The sequence below is a fragment of the Dasypus novemcinctus genome, chromosome 1, assembly GCF_030445035.2.
Source record: "Dasypus novemcinctus isolate mDasNov1 chromosome 1, mDasNov1.1.hap2, whole genome shotgun sequence".
Lineage (NCBI taxonomy): Eukaryota > Metazoa > Chordata > Mammalia > Cingulata > Dasypodidae > Dasypus > Dasypus novemcinctus.
The window spans coordinates 108,923,086-108,941,780 of record NC_080673.1 but is presented as its reverse complement, the minus strand read 5'-3'; the positions used below and the strand labels follow the sequence as shown (position 1 = coordinate 108,941,780).

Genomic DNA, 18,695 nt, shown 5'->3' with positions numbered 1-18,695 from the left:
TAATTTAATTAGTTTAACCATCCAAACTGGTTGTTGTCCATTTGTGACCTTGAAAGCTTATCCTTGGAGTTTGAGTGTCCATCGTTAAAGTGAGGATTATATTGTGAATTTCTGAAAACTTTTGGAGAAAAGTTTTCTCCAAATATTACTGTTTTATTATTCCTATGCTCAAACTTGTTGCTCTCCTATAAAAAACAACCTCGGTTTGGCATCTAGACCTTACAGAATATTGAATCCAGTTTAATTTCTCAGCTTTGTAGCAAACTATTCCTTTCAATGTTCTCAGTGCTGCATCCCAAATGGACTACTTACTATTACAAAAACACCTACAGTTCCTACTCCACAATGCCATAGAATTTTTTCTCAGTAGTTGTATGAAACTAGATTTTACTCCTCTAAGCAAGAGAGGTATTCCAGTTCAGCTATTTCTACCTTAGGTAGTGTAAGAGAAAAAGAACAATTCAGTTGTATAAGAAAGGAAATAGAAGGGAAAATACGAGACTATATTTTTCTCTTTCTTGTTTTATAGCATATGGTACAGATCTAAGCAGAGGAGAAGAATGCTTTTTGATTTACTAGAATACAAGATTTTTCAGTCATGAACTGAAGTAATCTTTTTTTCCTCAAATGTGGAATGTATCCAGTTTCTTCAAGAGACTGATACAGATATAGACTATAGACCCCCCCCCCCCCCCGCCGTTGTCTGCTCTCTGTGTCCATCTACTGAGTGTTCTTCCTTGTCCGCTTCTGTTGTTGTCGGTGGCATGGGAATCTGTTTCTTTTTGCTGCCTCATCTTGTTGTGTCAGCCCTCCGTGTATGTGGCACCATTCCTGGGCAGGCTGCACTTTCTTTCCCGCTGGGCGGCTCTCCTTATGGGGTGCACTCCTTGTGCGTGGGGCTCCCCTACATGGGGGACACCCCTGCGTGGCATAACACTCCTTGAGCGCATCAGCACTGCGCATGGGCCAGCTCCACACAGGTCAAGAAGGCCCAGGGTTTGAACGTCGGACCTCCCATGTGGTAGAAGGATGCCCTATCCACTGGACCAAGTCCACTTCCTTAATTTTTATGTTATTTAGTCCCATATAAGTTCCTTATATTGTGCCACTTTTATGTTGTGGCTGAGCAGTTAATATTTTAAGCAATTCTATGAATAAAGATTGAGCTAAAAATAAGTTAGTTTTTCTCTCAGTGTTTGAAATTTTTAAGAGGGATGAAATCATGGGCATTGATAAGGATTTGCATATCTTTTTGTTGTTTGTTTTGTTTTTTAATTTATATTACTTTGTTTTCAATTTATACACAGCCCCACCCCCACCCTGATGGTTCTCCTCTGTCTGCCTGCTTGTTGTTTGCTTGCCTTTTCCAGGAGGAACCGGGAATGAACCCGGGATCTCCCACATGGGAGGCAAATGCCCAACAGCCTGAGCCACATCCATTCCCATCAGGCTACTGCGTCTGCTAGCTTGGGGCATCTGCTTATTGCTACGGGTTGCAGCATCTAGCTCTCATTGTGGGGTATGGCGTCTAGCTCTCATTGCAGTGGATGAGGTCTGCTTGTCTTCTTTAGGAGACAATGGGACCCAAACCCAAGACCTCCCATATGGTAGGCAGGTGGCCAACTGGTTGAGCCACAGCCATTTCCTTAATTTTTATTATTACTTGCCATTAGCTTGAAGAAGACTTCCATGTACATTAATTATATTGAGTTAATATTAATTTTTAAGTAGATTTATCTTATTTTGGGCAGTTTATGAATATATATATTTAAGGTCTACCAGTAATCTTACAACAACAATATATTTTATCCTTAAAGACATGAATTTGTCCATTCACATGACAATAAAAGAAACGTTTTGGATTCTTTGAGATTGAATGTGATCATTTCCAGTTAGAATACAAGTGTAATTGCCTTAAGATCACAGTTATTGGTGATCTCTCACTCTATTTATTTTATTTTATTTACTATTATTATTATTATTTTAGGAGGTACTGGGGATTGAACCCTGGACCTTGTACATGGGAGGCAGGTGCTCAGCCACTCGACTACACTTGTGCCCCATTGATGATCTCTTAAATTTTTTCTTTTTTTTTCTCACCATTAGGGAGAGGAATCAAATGAGTCTGCAGAATCTAGCAGTACCTGGGAAAAGCAGGAAAGTATTGTATTGAAATTGCAAAAGGAATTTCCCAATTTTGATAAACAGGTGACTAGTCTTCTAAGGAAATTTAATCAGTATATACTAAATGTTTGTTTTACAAAGTACTGTCTTAGATCAACAATGTAAAAGCTTAGGGTTGTTTTTTATAGTGTGAGTTTTGCATTTTTTCCAATGAATTGTCCTTTTGTTTGTTTTGTTTTTATTTTAATTTTTTCTTCAAACTGTCCTTTTATCAGTTGTAAATTATTTTTACACTGCTTTTTTTACACTGTTTATCTTGTTTGCTTATTATAATATCATTAATAACTATAACATACAACCATTAACAATTTTATAAAGTTATTTATCAAATCTAAGTCATCTAGAACATCATCTATAACTCTTCCCCATGTTAAGTCAACTAACTGCTTTAGGTTTTGTTGTGGTTCTTTTTTCATGTTCTCCTTTAAATTTTTCATAGGTATTTTAAAATGTAATACTGCATTTCAGTGTCTTACTATTCCAAAAGCTATGTTCTAGTTCTCAGATGTGAAAATACTTTAAGGTTTAATAAAGACACATGCCAGTGCTAAAAGTACCACATGTTTAATCACATGGTTGTATAAAGAAGCACATATTTCGTTAACATTTGAAAAACTTTTCAATTGCATTGATTTATTTAAATATATGCATAAGTGGTATATCTGCTGAATTCTGAAGAGCTGAATGCAACGTTGTTTTGCTATGCTGGTTCTTTAGGTATATTGAAACTACATGTTTTGAAGTTGGCAGTTTATAAAAGCCTAGCTACATGTTGAAGTTTCATTTTTAATTGAGCAACCTTTCTTGATCCTCTAGTATTCAGAGCACTACATAGGGAGAGTTAGAAATGCAAAAATAAATACAAATTTCTTCCCTTTGAAGACTTTGCAGAGGTGAAATATATAAATAGAAAGCATTTGTAAATCAGCATAAAAACTAATGTAAAATAAGCAGATATGAATTCTCTACATTTTGAGGGGATTAACTTATTTTTAAAAGAGCATAAAATTTTTCTCTTCTCTAAGTTGCTAATTTGAGATTTTTAATAAAAAGATGAATGACTTATTTCTAGGCACTAAGAGAAGTACTCAAGGAACATGAATGGATGTACACAGAGGCTTTAGAATCTTTAAAAGTGTTTGCAGAAGACCAAGGTAATTTTTTACTCTATGTCATTATAGAAAATACGTATTTCCCATTATATTCCATATTGTAGTGTATAAGAAAATACTAAGTCTATTAGTAATCAGAGAATGGGACTGCAAAGATATTGGAAATAATGATTTAAATTTTCTTTAAATGATCACTTCCCAGATGTTTTGACCTGTTCTTTGTGGCAGAGTAAAATGAAACTTTTTTTTTTTCTCTTTGACCAACTTTTCTTGATAGTTAAAGCTATGTTTAAACTACCGTGTTTTATCGAGTATAAAATAAACATTTAAAGATTTTTAACAGCTCTTCATTAAAATGGTATTTTATAATCATTTTATGTAGATGTCTTAGCCAGAGTACTTCTGTGAAAAACCAGCCTTAAGGTATGGGTATCATCAACTTTGAAGAAAGTCCCTAAACCTACAGTGGAACTTATCTTTAGGAGAAAGATGGTGGAGGTGAGGTGTTAGGGAAGAGTTGAATCACACATGTTTAGTAACATACCTAAGCAAGAATCAAATAAACTAGGACTTCATTATAGGGAAGCCAGCTTAAAAGCCCAGTAAAATGGGTTTAGTTTTGTTTGTTTTTTATTGAATTCTTTTAAGAAATGCTGTACGCCAGTGGTCTTGATGGCACAGAGAATGAAATTTTGTGGAAAAATGAAAGCAGCTAATATCACCAATTCTGAGTCAAAAGAACAATTCAGAAGAGATAGTTATGAATGTGAAGAAATTTGAGGAATACCTTAATTTATTTGCTTATATTTTTATGTATGCGCAAGAATGAATATATGATAATTTATATCTAAAAGCCCTTTGAGTGAGTACAAAATAAACATCTAAATAATTAGAAAATATGATGTTAGATTAATTGGTGCATCTTTTCTTACAGATACTTAAAATGATAATGTACCATCAATCACAAGAGTATTAGAATTTGAGGAAATTTGATAGATTAATCAGTGGTAAACTAGTTAGTGCCTTTTGATATTCTAATTTTCAAATAGGTTGAACATAAAATAGTAGAGATGGTGATGGAAAAAATATTATAATATGGATGGCTGAAATATAGATACCTCATTAGTAAGCTTCATAGTAGGATGTTTGCTTTATCCATCCACCAGGGTAGGCATCAGGGTAGAGGTGCTAAATAGTATCTGTGATGTCTTATGGATATGCAGCTGCCATGTATGTTCTCAGGGCCTTTGTTAAAAAACTAGAAATTTACATTTAATTCATTTTATAAAGCAAGTTGTTACCTGATTTTGAAACTAATTATTTCAATTCATTCTATTCCAAATTCTACTTCAATATTATTTCTCTTTAAAGTGTATCAGGATTTAGCAAAAAAATAATTGGAGATTCTTCTGTATTCAGAAGCAGGCAAAATGTAAATGTTTAAATATCTTATCTTAAGCCTTAGATCTTTATCTTTAATTTATATATTCTTAATTTAGTTATTATTTTTGTTTTTCTTTGTACACAGATATGCAGTATGGCTCACAAAATGAGGTTCCAAATGGAAAAGAAGTTTCTTCAAGGAGTCAAAATTATCCTAAAAATACAGCTAAAACAAAACTAAAACAGAAATGTTCCATGAAACCACAAAATGGTTTTAACAAGAAACGTAAAAAAAATGTATTTAATCCTAAGAGAGTTATGGAAGACTCTGAATATGATTCCGGTTCTGATGTCGGTAGTTCACTTGATGAGGACTATAGTAGTGGTGAAGAAGTGATGGAGGATGGCTATAAAGGTAAAATTCTTCACTTCCTTCAAGATGCTTCAGTTGGTGAACTTACTTTGATTCCTCAGTGTTCTCAGAAAAAGGCTCAGAAGATAACAGAACTCCGGCCCTTTAATAGTTGGGAATCTCTGGTAAGGCTACATTCTTTTTTCCCTCCTCTGTGTGTGTGTGTATTTAATTCACAGTACCGTTTATAGTCAAGGTGTCTTCAGTCCAGAGAAACATAGATGGGTGGCCTTATCCTGAATAGAGTCAAACATTACTTTCATTGTAAGCCAATAGTATTTCAAATAGTGTCATATGATCTAATTTTGAATGAATTAAGGGGTGATTTTCCTGAAAAAACCCAAGCTGATTGGCTGAGAATACTGTCACTCATTCTTTTGCATAGAAACTTGGTTCATTTCACTGCAGAAGAAGAAATTAGAGCTTACATTTAGGAAGGAGTTGTTTGCTAGCCTGTTCTGATCTGTTACTGCTGATACACCATGCAGAAAGCAAGAATGTGGCAGAAATATTATTACAACTGCTTGAAGAACAGTAGCAACTTCCAGAGGAGCTCCATGATTGAAAATGCCAGCCTAAATATTTTATGCTCCACCACAAAAGAAGCAATTGTTTGTTTTCTTTTTCTTTTAAAAGTGACAGCTCAATCTCTAGCATGTTTTTCTTGGTTAAACAACGCGGCCATTTTATGGAGTGTAGCAGGCTGCAGCATTTTTAATTGCAAAGATAGAAAAGTATGTGGAAGCCTAGAATTCAAGCTTTAGGTGAAGGGAAGGAAGGCATAAACACTGGTAAGTACACTTTGCATGATCATTTTCTGAAATTTGATTTCCTGTTAACAGGTTTTAACCAAAGTACATGTATTTTGAGTTTTACGAATTTCAACAGTCATCAAATTTTTCTCATTCAGAGAAATAACAAGAATTAGTCTTTTAAATTTTGCTTCAGTTTTTGTGAGAATATGGGCTTTTATAGTGTGAATTGTATATAGGCCCTGCTGTGAAAGCAGTATGGATGATTTTTTACAGCTTTAGGAGATGAAGTGTCTCTTGGTGATTTATAAAACTTTTTAGGAAGTTTTATTGCCCAAATAGGAAAGAGTTGCCTTGTGCTTAATTTTATACCTGTGTCCAATCTATATGAGCATAAATGCCCTTGATAAGTGTCTTAAAGTGGCAGTAGGGGAGCGTCCTTGAACAGTAGTTGTAAAAAGCTTTTTCTTTTTTTTTTTTTAATTAAAATATTTGGAAAATACAGAAACAACATTACTATTTTGTAACTTAAAAAAAATAATTAAAACCATTCGTTTTGCCTGAAGCTTTAGCTTTTCCAGAGAACATCTGTCAAAGCAGGTCTTTTCAAACTTGTTTGGCTTTGCCTGAGTGATTTATTTGTTAAAGTATTTGCTGAAGGGCTTTCTTGTTCTTTTTTTTTCTTTTCTTCTTCTTTTTTTAATCTTTTATGGTCTCCTATATTATTGCAAAGTTGGGTTGCTCAGGCTTGTTGAGATTCTAATTTATTTAATAAGGAATGCAATTATCTGCACCAGTGTGTTTAGTTACTGTAACTACTTGCCCAAATAGTAAAAGTAAATTATACAATTGTACCAGAGGTGTATGTGCCAGATGCTTTTAAAAATTCTTAGCAACTTAACATGTAGAAAGCATATTTCCCCAACTAATTAATTGACATAGTTTAAATTAGTCTTGACATGAATTTGTAGATTATGTCTTACCCATTTATACATCCTGTAGCATTTTGCCCCCCTTCCCAAGTCGAACACAAAGACTGTGTTCTAGCCATCCATCTTAATGGTGACTATTTTAACACATTTGAAAGTATCTTAAAAATAAATTTACTAATTGAATGCAGTGAATATAGTGTTTCGCTGTCCTAAGCAAAGTAGGCAAATGATTTTTTTGCAAATAAACAGTTAAAATTAGCAAGTAAATGTATACAAACTTTGAATTTTAATTTGCTTAAAATTTTAACTTTAATTTTCAGTAACTATAATTTTGAATGTGACTCATTTAAAAATCAATAACTTAAAATCATTACAGGTGATCTTATGCACATTTTAGTTAAAAGCTATATAATTTACTCCTTCCATATTAACCAGGAACTTTTGATACATACCTCCATAGAACTTCAAAAAAGAAACAAAAACAAAAAACTTTTTTTTTTTTGAGGTACAGGCACCAGGGATTGAACCCAGGACCTTGTATGTACGAAGCTGGCGCTCAGCCACTGAGCCACATCAGCATCCCTGAGTTGGTTTTTTCGTTTGTTTTTGTTTTTGTTTTTAGAAGGCACCCGGGACCAAACTGGTACCTCCCATGTGGAAAATAGGCACTCAACTGCTTAAGCCACATCTGCTCCCCAAAAAACATTTATTTTTGTTTTCATAGCTGCTATATTTTAAAATTCCTATGAGAATTAGTCAACATTTCATGCATGTCACTTTGTCATACTTTAGTGAAAATTTCAGAGTATTATATATTAGTTAAGAAGAACCTGTAAATGTCTACTGAACTGTTTCTTAAAATTATTGTTGAAACTTACTTAGTCTTAACAGTTTGGGAATTTGGCAGAACTTAAAAATGTGTAACTACTTTTTTCATGTAAAAATGCATCCTGAGCAAGTGAATCAAGTATGCATATTCATTATAATTACGATTTTTGTTAAAACTTAAGTTTCTTTATCATTAGTAGTAAAAGTGAAACTGTTAATGTTTCATTTTCTTATTTTACTGTGAAAGTACTTTGTGAAAATTATATAAGGGCTTTTATAAGATAAAATGTGTAAAGTTATAAATGATTAGATTTTGTTCAAGATATTATAAGTAGAATATCAACTACTTAGAGTGATCTCTTAACAATAATTTCTAAAGCCAGAAATTGCACATTTTTCTTGTATTATGACTTTGTCAGAGAATTACACTTATTTTAGAAATTAATATTTATATCTCAAATATTCTAGTCACCCTCATTTTATGTGAAGAAAATGTAATTTTAAAAACAAATACATTGGATATTATATAGAGGATATATATATTTGTAACTTTTTGAAATAAAATTTTTAATAGTTATAATTTTCTTTGTAATTTTTCATTTTACCTACAATTTTTCTATATAATAGTAATGTAGGTGCCTATTATAAGAAAGTGGCATCACTAAATCAGATACACTTTGGAAATATAGCAAGCCAGAATGTCATTAGTTTAAAAACACGTACTGGTAATGTAGTAAAATGGGAATTTGTAATGCCAGATATCACACATTTGATGGCATCAGTTCACCAACCACTTACTGTTTGTATAGCTTGTGCAAAATACGGTAGGGGATAGTTGCATCTTTACATTTTAATTAGAATAGTAATGTGTTTACGCTGACCAAGGCAAGAGGCATGAATAACTCAATTCATGCATACATAACTCAACCTAAAACTTTTCATATATATTATCTACTCTTTAATATTTATATCGGTGCAGATATAGATTTCCTTGACTGTGAACCAGCCAACCCAGGTTTAGGTCATGTTGAACACCTTGTGCTACGTCATCCGCTGCTAACTTAAACCATGGATTTTCTGTTTTGTTTTTTTACCTGGTAATTACTGCAAAATGTCAACCTAAATTGGTCACTTAAAGCATTATATTGCCTAGTTCTTCCTTCCTAATAAGGAGGGCTTCAGTAAATTTGTTTATAAGATTTCTTTATTCAGACTTTGTTTTAATTTGTATAAATCTGATAAACTTTTATTTAAAAGTTATAAATGCGTTCTGATTGGCCTCTCGCAAGGTGCTTTGCTGGTTGCTTTCAAGTGTTTATAGCAATGAATAAGACTAGGATTCTGCTTTCAAATTTTTCAAATATGTTACTTGTTAAGTGGGCATTAAATTGAGAATTAAATCTGTCTTCTTTTTTTTTTAATTTCCGCCTCCATACAGAAATTTTAAAAATATTTGTGCAGTAAGAGTGACACAGTGTGGTAAGAGAGGGGTACTTCTGTTGCTGACTATTTTAAAAAGGAAAAAAATTCCTTCGGTTTTTAATAGATAATAGTAATCAGGGCCATATTGAGGTTCTTTTTTTCATGTGATTATCTAGCAAATAATTATATTTCTTTTCTAGCCCCTGAAAAAATAGCTTTATCATTTAATTTAAACATTGCGTACTGGAACAAAGAAGTAAACACTACCCCAAATTCTACCAAAGATACCCAACAAACACTTAAGTTTTTTTTACATCTATCTATGCATATACTTGTATAGTTCATATTATATAAACAGGATCATCTTTCATAAGTTCATCAACAACTTCAAATTTGCTAAAAGATCCTGCATTTACAAGGTACTTTCTTAATTCTTTTTTCTTTATTTTCTTTTAAATGTTACATTAAAAAAATATGGGGTCCCCATATACCCCCCACCCCTCCTACCCGACTCTTCCCACATCAACAACCTCTTTCATTATCATGGCACAGTCACTGCACCTGGTGAATATATTTTGAGGCACTGCCGCACCAGATGAGTAGTGGTCTACATTGTAGTCTAGTCTACACTCTCCTCCATTCCACCCAGTGGCCCATGGCAGGACCCACAATGTCCAGCATCTGTCCCTGCAGCACCACCCAGGACAAGTCCAAATCCTGAAAATGTGCCCTCTTAGTTCTTTTTTGATGAAACACAAGTAACTCACAGGATTGTTAAATGCTTTTTGTCTTCAGAAAGCAACATGGTGGCAGTGGAATGTTCTTCTACCTTTCCTGAAGTGCCACCCCAACCCCAAACTTAATGAAGACTTTGTGGAAGTAAATATTGAGTTTCTGTTACTCTCTCTCCCTTTTTTAATATTTTGACTTGTATGAGTTATGCTATCGATATCCTCAACATTTTGCCTTAGAACAGTGGTATTTATTTCTAGTGAAATGCTAAGAAAGGTCAAATGCTTTTTGTTGTTTTTGATTATCCTTTAATATCAGTTCTTCCTATATTAAATCAAACTTTGTTGGTCAAACCAGTTTCCTCTTCCTTTTTTTTTTTCCTGGGCTTTTAATTAAATTTATGGCTGGACACTTTCCCCACAACACAGATTATAATTTTCAACCTACATTGTGGTAATTTGACAAAGTTCTGTCCAATGGTTTATAAGCAAAAGTATTATGTTACAGGCAATGTCCTTAAAGGATCCCTTCTTCCTGCTGATTGAGTAGTCAGTTTGATGGTAGAAACAATATGTGAAGAATATTAAAGCAGTAATATAGAAGACCTTGATTTTTGGAACCACTACACCAGATCTGAACTGCTTACTTAGGACTTCATTTATGGGAGAAGTAAACTTATTTTTCAGTTAAATCCCTGTTATTTTAGGTTTACTGTTACTCAAAACTGTAACTAATTCTAACAAATTCATCATTCAGTTAAACTATTCTCAAAGAAGATTGCTAATGTTTTACATCAGTGGACAGTTGGATTATTATTAGATAGATCTAATTTATAAACCAGCAGCAATAGTTTGGATCCTGTCTAAAGCTGGTTTACCTGTTGTATATGTTGAGGGGAGGAATAGGGAAAGTAGGAAACCCCAGGGAGTTGAGTGGTTCTAAAATTTTGACTTCAGAAATAAGCAAAAAGTCAAGCCCAAATAAAAATTTCAGTAACCAACTCAAACTGCTACAACGTCCTGAAGTTATGAATAGGCTTTTGTACCTCTTTGCCCCCTCCCCAAATTGGTTATTATAAGAATTTTTAAATTAGAACAGTATAATGAGCCCCATTTACTCATTGTCAGCTTTAATTATCACATCTAATCTTATTTGATATATACTCTCATGCACTGCTTTTCATCTCATATTATTTTGAAACAAACACCAGACTTTATTTTATCCTTAAGAATTTAACTGTATTGCTGAAAGCTTTTTTTCCTTAAACAAAAATCAATGAAAAGTTGATTGTTCTTTTAACAGTTGAAATTATACTCTCATTTTTTAAAGTATCTCTTCTTTGACTTCCTTGATGCCACCACATTCTATGTTTTTTCTTGTTCTCTCACAATGTTAAAACTCTTAAATGTGAATGGTCTTCAAGATTCTGTCCTGGGTTTTCTAATCTCCATTTCCATGTGTTTTTCCTTGAATAGTCTGTTCATTGTCTCTTATTTGATGGCTACCTACGTAGACATTTTTTCTCTAACTTTTATCTTTTCCTGGATCTTTTTATTTAACTACTTTGGCAGTCTCTTCTTCAAAATTTGGCAACTACCACAAATGTAAAATATCCAGAGGCAGACTTCCTTCAGATTCATCATCCCAGTAAATTTTAGTGTGATGATATCACTAGCCACTTGGTTGCTGAAGCCCAGAAATCTGGCAGTCATGCATAATTCTTTCTTTTTACTCATCTCCACATTTAATGGATTCTACTTCCTAAATGTTATGAATCAGTCAACTTCTGCATGTCTAATCCAGGCCACTACCGTCTCACCTAATGGGATGTAACAGCTACCTTTGTAGTTCTTCTGCTCTCTTTCAAGCCATCGTTACTTTGTTCTTAGTGATTTTTCTCAATAGGATATCTAATCTTGTCACTTTTTGACTTAAAACCCTTCAGTAGTTTTCCAGTGCCCTTTTTTTTTTAAAGATTTATTTATTTATTTAATCCCCCCCCCCGGTTGTCTGTTCTTGGTGTCTGTTTGCTGCGTCTTGTTTCTTTGTCGGCTTCTGTTGTCATCAGCGGCACGGGAAGTGTGGGCGGCGCCATTCCTGGGCAGGCTGCTCTTTCTTTTCACGCTGGGCGGCTTTCCTCACGGGAGCACTCCTTGCGCGTGGGGCTCCCTCACGCAGGGGACACCCTTGCGTGGCAAGGCACTCCTTGCGCGCATCAGCACTGCGCATGGCCAGCTCCACACGGGTCAAGGAGGCCCGGGGTTTGAACCGCGGACCTCCCATATGGTAGACGGACGCCCTAACCACTGGGCCAAAGTCCAACTCGTTAATGATTGTGACCCTTCCTGCCTTCCTGTTTAGGCTTTTCTCTTACTTCTCTATGTTTGGACATGTTGAATTGATCTTCTTTGGGTCAAAATAGTTCTTTTTTGTTTTTGGCCTTTTAACTCTGAAATAACTTCCTAGATCCTAAATTAGATCAGTCTCCTAGCAATAACTGCCCATAGAATTCTGTTCTTTCCCTTTGTAATATCAGTTGTTACACTTAAAAGTACCTGTTGTCTGTCTTTTCCAATGACCATAAAGTGCAAGACGATAGGACACAACTTCTGTCTATGACCTACCTTTCACTAGCTAGGATAAAGTTGCTAAATAGTAAGTGCACTTATATGTTGAGGAAATAGTTCTGTATCCTGATTGTGGTAGTGACTGCAAAACTCTCCCTTTCTAAAAATTCACTTATGTGCCCCTAAAAAAATCGATTTATTGTATGTAAATTAAAAATAAAATTTTAAAAATGTAGACAGCACTACCTTTCCTTAAGTGTGAAAGTAGGGTCCATATAATAACCAATTATAAACAGAATAGTAAAGGCACAATAAATGGTAGTTGGCTAAAGAAAAAAGTTCCGGATTTTTTTTCTGTCAGGTCTTTAAATTTTTTTTATTTAGGGAGGCACTCATTACAGTGAAAAGCACACACATGAAACTTGGAATCCCTTACCTAGTTTCCCAACTTGGATGAGTTGGTGCATAAAAGGCATCTAATAGTTCCACTACATACAAGGAACAAAGTATATATTTCTTTCCTATTTCCTAATTCTTGTTGTTTCTCTCTCATACATACATGTTACACATACACGTAGCATACCCATAGTAGTTTCTTGGCCTGTAATTTTTTGGTTCCTTCAGAAAATAAAAATATTTTCATTAAAATTGCTTGCTAGTAATACCTCCTTAAAATCTTAAAGGCACTGGTTTTTATCAGTCCTGCTTTTATGTATAGATCCTTTCCCTGGAAAGCACACAAGGGTTGAATATGGTGAGATGGTGATTGAATGTTATCCTTGTAAAAATGTAAAGTAGTGTACAAATAACTTCGTATTTCTTTAGTGCATTTTTAAAAATCACGCAGTTAAGTTAATGAAGTGAATTTGGAATAGAGGTATATTTAATAATAAAAATTAACACATGACTTATTGTGGATTAAATATTTTTAGATGTATGCTGTTTAGCTGATATTTTTATAAAATTAGCTTAGGATATCCAGTTAGTAAGTGTTGAATTTTATTATATGAGCTGCTCTTTGAATTTAGAAATGCGATGATTGCAAGGGTAATTTAAAGTTGTTAATATAATTCTTGTTGTAACTTGCAAGAATATGCTTAGTAAAATCAAAATCGTGTGGTTTTATTTTAACAGATGGTTTTATTTTAGCGTCACTTAATTCTATATTACGAGATTTTTGTTTTTGTTAGCTTTCAACAGCTATTACTAAGGTTTTTCACCAATTTTTTTTGTAATATTCAGAATATTTTTTCAGCTAGCTATATGATAAATTCTAATTCTAGTATAACTTTTGCTTGTGAAATGTTCACTGTGTCCTTTTGAAGAATAAGTACAAGTGTGTTCTGAAAGAAATTCTTTGAGTTTTCACACAAAACCATTTATATAAGTATTATATAGAAATTGGTTAAAAATGTTTTATTGAATTAATCATAATTAAGTTGATTCATGTAATATCTATTCAGGTAATAGCTTCTGTTTATCAGTAAAGTATCAAGTGACAATTGTAATTTTGAAAGCTTTAGGAGTTTGTACTTTTTTATTTAGTGAAGTTGTGGGTATTCAGAACAGTGCACACATAAAATATAGGATTCCCGTATACCACCTTATTATTAACACCTTGCATTTGTGTGGTATATTTATTACAATCGATGAAAGCACATTTTTGTAACTGTCCTACTAACTGAGTCAGTGGTTTTACTTATGGTTTACTCTTGTTGTGCAGTTCTGGGGATTTTATAATTTTATAATTTTTATTCTAGTACTGTTTTAGTTTCCTACGTTGCTTAAACAAATACGATGAAATTGGATCAGGTTAAACAATGAAAATATATTTGCTTATGATTTTGAGGCTAAAAGAAAGTCCAAATCAAGGTATCTTCAAGGAAATACTTTCTTTCTGAAGACTGAATGCCAGTGATCTTTGGCATCTCTGTCATATGGCAAGGCATATGGCGACATCTTCTGCTCTCTCCCTTATCTTCTGGCTTCCGTCAATATTCAATCTCTGGTTTGTTGTGGCTTTCTCTTTCTGTCTGTATTTCACTTATAAAGGATTCCAGTAATTAAGACCCATCCTGATTGCGGTGAGCTATACCTTTTTTACTGAAGTAACCTCATCAAAAGGTCCTACTTACCATGTGTTCACACCCACGGAAATGGATTAAATTTAAGAGCATGTTTTTCTGGGGTAAATACAGCTTCAAACCACCACAAGTACCGTATATACAATCTCATATTTCCCCTTTTAACCACATTTCTCTTGTAAGCATATTCAAATATGTAATTCTTTCCTGTTAATTATGTTCACAATTTTGTGCTACCAGTACCACCGAGAGGTTTGCATGTTGGTGACAGATATAGAAAGGTACTGTTAAGAACTTTAATCTTAAAGTAATATGTAACAGTCATGGGGAGTGACAAAATGGGGGGCAAGAGAGCAAATGTGCAATTATTACAGTAAATCCATCTAGAACTGATGTCAGAGTATTACCTTGAGTAATAGAGAAGAATAAATCTGAGATTTTGAATAAAAACAAAACTTGGTAGGAAACATTAACAAGTACTTGAGATTTTTCTCCTATATGAGAAGAGCTACCAGGGACAGTTTTGATGTTTTATGCCGGGGTGGGGCGGGGAGCGGGGAGGAATATTTTATATCAGCGTAATGGGTTTGAGGTGACAGTAGGATATCAAAGCAAAACACTTAGGAATTTGAATGTGAAGGACAAATAGAGTTCTCTTAGTAGTTAATCAAGCCCATTAATAAAAGTTTATTAACAAACTTTTTTCCATCATAGAGAAATAATCATGTTTGCCTTTCTGTTTTCTGGAACTGAACTAGTTGATTATTTTTCTTTTCTTGCCATAGTTCACAAAGATGTCCAAAACTAATGGCTTATCAGAAGATTTGATATGGCATTGTAAAACATTGATCCAAGAAAGGGATGTAGTTATAAGGCTTATGAACAAATGTGAAGACATTTCAAATAAACTGACAAAACAAGTTACTATGCTCACTGGAAATGGAGGTGGATGGAATATAGAACAACCCTCCATTTTAAACCAAAGGTAATATTTGCTCTACACTTACTCATAATTTTATCCCAGTTGTATAAAATTTCTGAACTTCTGTAGTATGGTTGGGCAATTAAATGCAGAAATGATATAAAACTGATGTCTCAAAAGAAACCCAAGGTTTCCTATAATGGCACATGAAGTGGTAAATGGTTGTTTTTCATTGATTGTGCTTTGTTTACCTTCAGCAGAATATTTTTATTTCATCATATAATTTAGAGAGAGAAACTACTATGGTCTTATAACCCATGTCTTCCTTGTCTGGTAACAGATAATTTTGTAAATAATCACAGAAACTGAAAAGGTAGCTTTAGCTATTGGTATACATAAATTTGGGCTTTCAAAAAGTCAGCTGCTTAATTGTACCAGTATAAAAATTCCTCTTAACCCAGCTTTTTTTAAGTTGTATACAAAATGGAATGATTAAAATATCCTATACCTGATGAAATGTTTTAGATGCTTTCAAAAGCTCAGATTTTTTAATCTCTTTCTGGGGTGGAACTACATCAGAAAGTGAAAGGGCAGACACTTACTAAATAGATTACACAAGTGTACATATTCCCCGAAATTGCTACCATTCAGTAGCATACCTTGTCAGAAACCTGGCAAGGAAATAGACACTAAATTATTTTCACTAAAACATTTGTCCAATGACCAGTACATATAAAATGGTATTTTGTAACTGAATACCCCATTTGCGTGGTGTTGGGGGAATTGGGATGGGGAAAATAGTTTTGAACTTCCTTTAAAAGTTTAAACAACTCGGGGAATCAGAACTGCTCAGAGTATTTCCTTTTAAAAAATGTATAAAGTTGGTTACTATAATATTAGTTACAGTGGCAAAAGCATGGAAACGATTCAAGTCCCCATATTTAGAGAATAGTTGAATGAATTATGGCTTATCCACACTATACAATGTTAATGCAACTTTAAAAATGAATTAATCTGTTCAGAGTATTTCTGAGAGTTATTTTAACAAGATTAGTGCTAGGGTCTCTTTAAAATTACCATAGTTGATCATTTTGTTTACTTTTACCTGGTTTTGTGTTTTTTTTTTAATAAATGATCAAAAGCATATTTGCCTGATCATTGGTTAATTAAAAATAGAGGTATTGGGGGAAGAAATCAAGTTATGGTTACTGGCCTTTAATAGTAAGCTACAATCTTTTTCTGTGCCCTTCTAGGGTGCTATGGGATGGTGTAGGGAAACGTGATGCAGTTCCCACAAAGAAGCTCTTTTCTCTGTTGCATAGAAAGAACTATGGCCATATCAGCAAATTCATCTCCTAAAAGTGTAGTTGGAGCTGCTGCTTCTTGTTCTCCAGCATTGGATATGGAGAGTTCTTCACTCTACAAGACTTACCCAGTTGAGTCTACTTTATCATAATTTGGATTTTAAAAATCAAGTGCTTTATTGCATCACTTAAAAATTTTCTCTCCTAAACCCACATTTATCCAGTCTTGTTATTTGCAAATAGTATGATCAGGTAATAAATTATCCTTTCTGTTGATTGAAAAGAAATTTTTAATGAAATATTTGATAGATGAGAAAAATAGTTGTGTTTTTTTTTTAAACATGCTCATTGGATTTAGTCCAAAGTACAACTTCCAAAACCTGTAAGATAGTTCCTTTAAAGTTTATTTAATTGCACTTTTAGGGGGTGAAATTTGTTGTCTTGGTTTTTGTTTTTTAGCCAACGTAAGAGTTGCACGAGCAATTTTTACTTGGTGTACTGGCCAGGCATCATGGCTGCTTATTGTAGAGACATTTAAAGTAGTTTCTTTGCTTTGGGAAAGGATTTATTAGCACAGAGGAAAATACTCAGACTATTCTGATGTTTAACCTGTTATACTTGGATCTTTCTCTTAACAGAGCAGATTCTTTGTAGCAAAGTTTACTTTGAAACAAAATTTTGTTAACTCTTTCTGGCTTTTCTTAGAAATGGTATGAGTTGAGAAGAAAACTTGTCTTTTAGATACAAAGGAAATTAAAATATACCACAAGTCCTTATTAAAAGTAAATTATTTATAGGAAAGAATAAAATCTTTGTTATGTATGTCAAAATTAAAGTTATCTAAAGTTAAAATATGTAGTAGGAAATTAAAGAAAACAGAAAACCTCAGTATTTCTCCTGTTTTATTCTGTCATAGCTGTCGTCATTTCTAAAGCTTTTAGCAATTTATCTAAAATTTTATCAGCTTTAAAATGTTTTAACTGAAAAGACTTCTTAAACTTTCAATATAAATATATTTAATTATATTTGTCCTGTTTTCTTTCTGGGCTAACGCTACTAAGCTTTTTCTGATCTTTTTGGTCCTGAACTTGATAGGATAGTTCCCTATCCTGTTCCTAAATAGGCTGCCTGAAAGCATTTGACAGTGATGTGAGTGGAAGTCAGTGCTACTGATGTGGTTTGACCTAAGCACTAATATTTAAATATTTTAGTAGTTTGAATACTTCTGTTAACACAAACTAGTATTGTGGTAGTATTTTCAGCAGCCATGTCACACTTAAGACATGATAAACTTATGGTCAGCTATAATCCCTAAACTGTTTTATATTAACTGCTTCAAATGAGTCTTTCCAGCTATTTTCTGTACCTTACACACAAATTTAGAACATTGTATATATTTCTGTAACATCATTTCTATTCTAGGCCTTTCTCACCTTTCAAAATAATTTTGAAAATAGTTTCTCTAACAGGAGATTTAAAACCAATTTAGTATTTACTCTTTGAAGAAATTATGCTAATTCTGTCTGGAGGAATGTTTTTTCCCTAACAAAACAAGTCACTTCACAATAATCTGCTGCCTCATTTTCTTTCAAGATCTCATTAAAATCTTAAATTCTTTTTTCCTTAGTGGGAGGTTAAGAAGACCTTCAATTTAAAGTTGGTATTTGTAATGCCCTGTTGAGAAGAGAGCACTCAATTAATTCAGAAGACCTGAACCGTAGTTCTTAACATTTAGTTAACCCTGAGCAGATTATTGCATTCTCATCTGTAGAACTGGTGATTGGGTTCATATGCAGTCATGAAAATTGTCAGAAAATTGTAGAGCATCAAAATAAATGGGAGGTATAGTTACATAGCATCTAAATGTCGGGAACTGCTAGAGAAATAATATAGTTATTTCTCATGTTTTAAAATTTTGTCGTAATAAATGATTTGTGTTCAAAGAGAGTCAAAACTACAATTTCATTGATCCTTTTGCATTCTGGAGAAAGGATCTATGATGTGCAGCACTTTCGTGATACTAAGCAAAAAAAAGTTACCTGTAACTTAGATATATCTAGC

General features: G+C 33.4%; 1 protein-coding gene across 4 annotated transcripts in view; it reads left to right on the top strand.

Moving 5' to 3' along the window:
- SMARCAD1 (SNF2 related chromatin remodeling ATPase with DExD box 1) overlaps positions 1 to 18,695 on the top strand; it is an 82,944-nt gene that overhangs the window by 42,422 nt on the left and 21,827 nt on the right. For all 4 annotated transcript variants that reach the window (XM_004470377.4, XM_058295403.2, XM_004470376.4 and 1 more), the window contains 4 exons: positions 2,107 to 2,208; positions 3,257 to 3,338; positions 4,825 to 5,216; positions 15,194 to 15,393. In XM_004470377.4, coding sequence (XP_004470434.1) covers positions 2,107 to 2,208; positions 3,257 to 3,338; positions 4,825 to 5,216; positions 15,194 to 15,393 — 776 coding nt within the window. The remainder of the gene's footprint in view (positions 1 to 2,106; positions 2,209 to 3,256; positions 3,339 to 4,824; positions 5,217 to 15,193; positions 15,394 to 18,695) is intronic.